The sequence below is a fragment of the Monopterus albus genome, unplaced genomic scaffold (genome assembly GCF_001952655.1).
Source record: "Monopterus albus unplaced genomic scaffold, M_albus_1.0 scaffold103.1, whole genome shotgun sequence".
Taxonomy (NCBI): Eukaryota; Metazoa; Chordata; class Actinopteri; order Synbranchiformes; family Synbranchidae; genus Monopterus; species Monopterus albus.
Genome location: NW_018127983.1, coordinates 1,678,081 through 1,684,215, shown reverse-complemented (window position 1 = coordinate 1,684,215; position 6,135 = coordinate 1,678,081). Strand labels below are relative to the sequence as shown.

Below are 6,135 nucleotides of genomic sequence, written 5' to 3'. Positions count from 1 at the left end.
AATAAATGTAAGTGATTGTTGTAGACTGGAAATTTGCAATGAGTGAAATTTTAAGCAGTAACAATGATCAGATCCGGGCAAAGTTTCTGCTGTGGGCATTTCAAATAAAGTTCCATAACTGGATAAATCATAGAGCATTAAAATCTGGCCTCGACTGCAGAGGTTGGCCCACACTTAATGTGAAGCATCATTAAGAATGTTCTAGAGAAGACAGCCAACACAGGCTCACTAATTTTCTCTAACAAATTGGATGCTGAGATTATCTGACATACACAGGTTCTGTCTTCTTCCTGCAACAAGGGGCAGGCAAAAACAGCAAAACAGCTCAAGGAACTGCTGGGAATATCTCTGGTCCACTCATTTCTCAGAACTACTTCAGCTTGATTTCTGGTTCTCAACAAGAAACAGAAAGAAAAACGGTAGCAAATTTATAACAGGCTTACCCATGAATTTACTGCTCTAAGTCTGAGACTCCCTGCTGCTGCAGGCTTTGTGATTTCTGGATACTAAACTTTGTGCACTTTTTGAAAAATTTCCTAATATGTTGTATGTAAAAATGTCCTAATATGTTGTATAGAACTATTTAACTATATAACTTATGCATGTGTTCCTTTATTGGCTTGGTAACCTGGCTACCTGCTCTACATGGTGCCCACCACTCACCTTTTCTGTTCCTCCTCCAGCTGAACAGACTTCTTTTGGACAGCCATGCTGAGATCCTGCTCTGTGCGCTGCTGACGCTGGGCTGAGTCCAGATGGGTCTGCAGCTGAACACACACACACACACATCACCAACCATTACTGGCATCCTGATAACACTTCACTATATGGTAGCAATAGTAGCAGTAGAAGCTGCCTAATATTTATTAAGCAACATCACTGCAGTGGAAATCTGCCAGTCCAAACTCTCTGTGGGGGACACTCAGTCAAGAATAATATTTGGAAGAATTAGGTACACTTAAATACAAGCAGAACTCTTATTCACAACACATAAAGCCCATGTTTTACTTTCAGTTATGCATGACTCCTTTACTGGTTGTTAAAATTATTCTTACATGAACAATTGGATTCAAGCTAATAAGTAAATAAATCATAAGTTAAGGTGACCTCTAGAGGACCCTAGTGGATCCTTTAGACTCTTGAATATTTATATCTAAGCAATACTGATGTATAAAGGTGGTGCTACAGACATACCAACAATCTCATTTTCTCAGTCTCTGAGGTCTTCTCTAGCACTAGCTCTTCTAGTTCCCCACACCTCTTCTTGTACTGAAGAACCTGGTATAAAACAAAATTAAGTTACACAATAACGCAAAAGAAACATATCTTTTTCATGTAACAGTTTGTGAACTGTAAGCTCCATTTCTGGTCACCTTGCTCTGCAGCTTCTGAACAAGCTGGGCTTGTCTCTGCTGGGCCTCCTGGTAGGCCTGCAGCCTTTGTCTGTAAGCTCTCTCCCTGTTCTGCAATTGCAAGGATCCTGGTGATAAACTGTCCTGATCGGAGTCCACCGCTGAATGCAGCGCCAGCATCTGATCAAGCTGGATTGAGAGGCAGAAAATGAAATTTAGCAAGTTGGACAGGATATTGCTCATTACAATACAATCCTCCCCATTCACAAGGATTTATTGCACGCAAAATATGATGGATTGCATTGTATTATGCAGGTAAAAAAGTCTATTTGATCCTGACATTATCTGTATACATCAGTGACTAATAGCTGGGCTAAAGGATGAGTTTGCATTCAGATGAATCACTGTGGGATGTGTCTGAGAAAAATGCATAGGAGCTTTGCTCATCGCATTTTTGGGGTATTCTGTGGATGCATGTTCATGCCAAAAACAACATGATTGGTAATAACTATCATCGTGATTCAGTGGCAACAACACTGATGAAATCAAATATTTACCTTTCCCCACGAGAGCAGAAACTCTACATCAGTCAACATACGACTGACTAGACAAATGCAGAGAGCCACAGCATTAATTTACTATATCAAGAGGGCTGCACAAACAGTGACTAGAACTAAAGATGAGGTGAGGGGTTGCAGTATTAATGTCAGTTTGTGAAACGTCCAAGTACAGTGTACAGTGCTGTATATTGCTATTTATGCATGTTTGGCCACGTTTGTGTGTGATATCTTCCAAATGCATCTAGATACAAGTACAAATGCATCGGTCTTTCTCATATTCTTTCCCATATCTAAAATCCAAATGTCTTGTAACCTCTCAACCTCACACAACCTTAACTCCCTCTGCACCACCCACTCTATATCCTGGTGCCAGACACCCTGTCCTCACTAACACAAACCACATGGCCCTAGAGCACTACAACACACTGCGTGCCTCCAGCTGCCCTTGCCGACTTCTCATTTAAAAAGAGAGGAAGAGAGCCCCCCTCCCCTACAACACACTCCAAACCACCATCAAATCAACCCTGCAACCCATTCGCTCCCTTCTGTACCTCATCTCTTCACTGGGTGCTTAATCTCTCTAGCAGGCTCCAAGAGAGCCAAGACAATAGTCTCACTGTTCAACACTGGACCCAGTCACTTTGCCACCATTATTAACACATTTTCAAATGCCCTCTTCAGAATTTTTCACCACAAACTACAAACGGTCATCACGCACTTGGCTCTGGACTTTTGGTGTTTGTCTCTGAGGACCTGGAGAGCACAAAAGCCTCTTGTACTGCCTGTTGTTGAGGTGACAGCTTTAGGGGCTGAGAAGGGAGAAACAACATGGGCGGAGTATTTGAAACACACAGAACTGCAGCAGCTGTGTTTAAAGGGACTCCTGGAAACAGCTGTGTGTTCATTGTTGATTATGCATCTCTCAGAACAACTATAGCAATAACACTGACTTACTAACAAGAATGTACGTAATAAATATTCCTTGAATACATGGCTATAGCACACAAGGCTTATTACAGCACATGAACACGAATGACATTTGGAGCCTTATAGAGGGGTCTAATTCTATCACAACTTTGGGGAAAGGGACCACAGTACAAGAGAGACCATGCTGTATTACAATACACCAGTGTAACTCAAAGACATATCAAAACGCAAATGACCTCACGGGCACCCCCGATACCCAAATGGTTACAGTGCGGCGCACCATACAGTATACGCAAGCACAGTGTGTGCTTACGTACTGTATACTGTATGGTGACATCTGCGATTCATCTGCCCACCTATGATGCAGGTCCTGTTTCCTGTCTGCCTCTCCACGACCCACCTAGCCCATAAGAATAATAATGGCAAAATTCCCCCAAAAAATAACTCACTCAAAGACAGTCATAAATACAAAAGGCCACATTATTTGCCATTGACTCTAGCCCGGAGCAAGCATAGTCAACACTATGCCTGAAAGTGACTCATTTGGAGGGGCTAGTACAAAATTGTGTCATATCCATCCCTGACCATCCATCACTATTGCCACTCTGTAAAAATGCACTCTGAACTGTGAGTGCAAACAGTGGTGAAAAGTAACTCAAGTACTGTACTTAAGTACAATTTTGAGGTATCTGTAATTTACTTGAGCATTTTCTTTTTGGGCCACTGCATACTTTGATTTTTTACACTGTTATACTATTCTTACTTTTACTTAACTAAGGAATCTGAGTACCTCTTCTACCACTGAGTGCAAATAATATAGGATTGTGATAAAGGCCTTTGTTTACTTCAAAGGTAGCTTGTAGAGTAGCTGAGCACTAGTAGTGCTATGGAGCAGTATTTTCACCAATGGGTTCTGGTTTTAACTGCACAATGCATGCAAACGACGACATTTATACACATCCACGAGCACCTGGCTGATCCAGATAAACAGCCCTGCTGCTGGTTTCACATTACCATAATGATCAACAAGCAACAGGCACATAGCCCCAAACAAATCTGCAATGAATGAAATTACCACAAATAATACAGAGTGAAGTTTCTAAAATTGCAAACTAAACCATCACTGAGGATAACCACAACCTCTAGTCTGGAACAAAGTGGTAACTTTTATTTTAAACTTGACTTTTTTGTGTTTTCTTATCTCTGTGTGCTGTTTTTAAAATTGAAGAACATCGCAGAACACCTACTGTCCATTGCAGGGACAGTCCAGTATCCCTAGACAGAGAAGGTCATGTATATTACACACATCAGGTCTTATATGTCTGTACTGTATGTGACAAAATGTTGATATACTGTATGCCATCAGTCTTTCACAGATGCGGCATGTGCAGTTCAACAACTGTCACAGCTGTAGTAGACTACTCCTTCTCTACTTTACCGTGCACACAGGAACCAGGTGCCCCAGCAACTCCCCGCCCTGACAAGGAGGGTTGATTTGGGTTTTTCATGCATAGGTGTAGTGTGTGGGCTTCTTGCCAGTGCCTTGCCCCTGCTCCACACACTACAGAGAGGACACTTTTTAGTAGTTGCTCCCCAGTCAGCTGTAAAGCAAGCAGGAAGCCAAGGGCTGCTCTGGATTAGCCATGCTCCATGCACGAAGCTCCCAAGAGGGTGCCATAGTAGTCTGCTGTGGAGATCTCCACCTTGACTGAATTCTCCTGCACCACCATCTACACCCTTGCTCTGCTTGCATCTTGAAATCCAATCACCTTCATCTCCAGTGCTAGGAAGGCTATTAATGTAGTATAATAGGTTAGAGATTACTAGTTACCCTGTTAAAACGTAATAAGTAATGTAACTATTTCAATTACATTACAAAGTAATGTAACTTATCACATTTATTTACTTTTAGATTAATGTTTTAAACTGGACATTAAAGTAATAACAATCTGTAGCCTACTGGGCAGACAATGAGTAAAATACAGAACTAAATTACATCTTGAACACGTATGAATAACATAGTGGGGCAGGAGGTTCTTTATTCATTATGAGTGACTGTGGCTACATTAACTTACTTGTCCTATAGATGTTCCATAAATTTGACATCAAGCATTTTCACTGTTGATAAACAAGCTTCACACTGCACAGCGATATTAGAGCCATCTCCTAATTTCTGAAGAAAAATATTGTTGATTTGACCTGGATACACGGCACCCCGCTGTGACGCTGTTGGCTTGTGGAAGCCAGGCATGGCAGACCCAGCTTGCCTAAAGTAAAGCACCTTGTAAGTTGCGTTTAAATCTGTCCCAACAGCTTTGTTGACCCACAATGTCTGGAAATATGCCAAAAGAAGACATTCCTGCATGGCAAAATTGAATTACATATTGTTCTCAATAACTGTAAGTTATTACAATTACCTTTATTTTGTAATTTAATCACATGTAAATAGTTACTGCCCAACACTGTTGCTCTCCAAGTGAGCTTGAACTCATTGTTCTTCACACCACACCCACCCAGACCAAATCGCAAAGGTTTAAGAGACCCTCTACATGTAGAAGACTGGGATTACTCACTAACTCACTGGTTTACTGGGGGCCCAGGTGTGTGCTCACTGAACACCCTTGCTATTTATGATCTGCCTCAGAGCAGAGTAACTGAGCTGAGCACCAACGAAGCCAGACTCTTTGAGTTCATGTGCTCAAGATGCAATTTATTCAAAAACAGCCTTTTTGTCATGGTATATTTTTTGTCTCCATATGGTTCCTATGGTTCATTTTCTCTTTTCTTGTTTAATCCCAAATATCAGTTTCTTTAGCCTGCTTATGTTTCTAACGTAAAAGAGTTTTTAGCCTCTTAAAAATGTGCTTTGCATTAGCGTTTTTATATTTCTTGATATTTATGATTTGTGCCGCTCCTTGTTTTGTCTCTTTTGATAAATATTTCTAACAACATCAAGGGATAATCTTGCTTTGATTCATCTGCCAGCAAGCAACAAGAGAATCACTTTCAAGGCCCTTGTGAAGGCTTTGGTGTTTGGGCCAAAGCTTGCTGCCTTGCTCATGTGGTAAATCAAAATCTAATCCATTTCACTCACCAAGTCATGATTACAATATCCTCTCACTGACCAAATATCACAACATTTGGACATCTGATAACTCACCACTTTATCTTATCTTATCTTCCAACTGGGTTTTGTGAAATGTAGTAGAAATTACCATGCTTATCTGAAGTGGTTTCTCTCCTCTCCTTGCATTGTGGATCAATACCTGTTTATCTATACTGTAACACTTTCCCTA

At 41.0% G+C, this 6,135-nt stretch overlaps 1 protein-coding gene across 2 annotated transcripts in view; it reads right to left on the bottom strand.

Moving 5' to 3' along the window:
- The window catches only part of crocc2 (ciliary rootlet coiled-coil, rootletin family member 2), a 42,655-nt gene that overhangs the window by 27,326 nt on the left and 9,194 nt on the right, over positions 1 to 6,135 (bottom strand). For both annotated transcript variants that reach the window (XM_020609901.1, XM_020609900.1), the window contains exons 4-6: positions 1,374 to 1,541; positions 1,195 to 1,278; positions 664 to 767 (exon numbers count right to left, since the gene is read on the bottom strand). In XM_020609901.1, the coding sequence (XP_020465557.1) occupies positions 664 to 767; positions 1,195 to 1,278; positions 1,374 to 1,541 (356 nt within the window). The remainder of the gene's footprint in view (positions 1 to 663; positions 768 to 1,194; positions 1,279 to 1,373; positions 1,542 to 6,135) is intronic.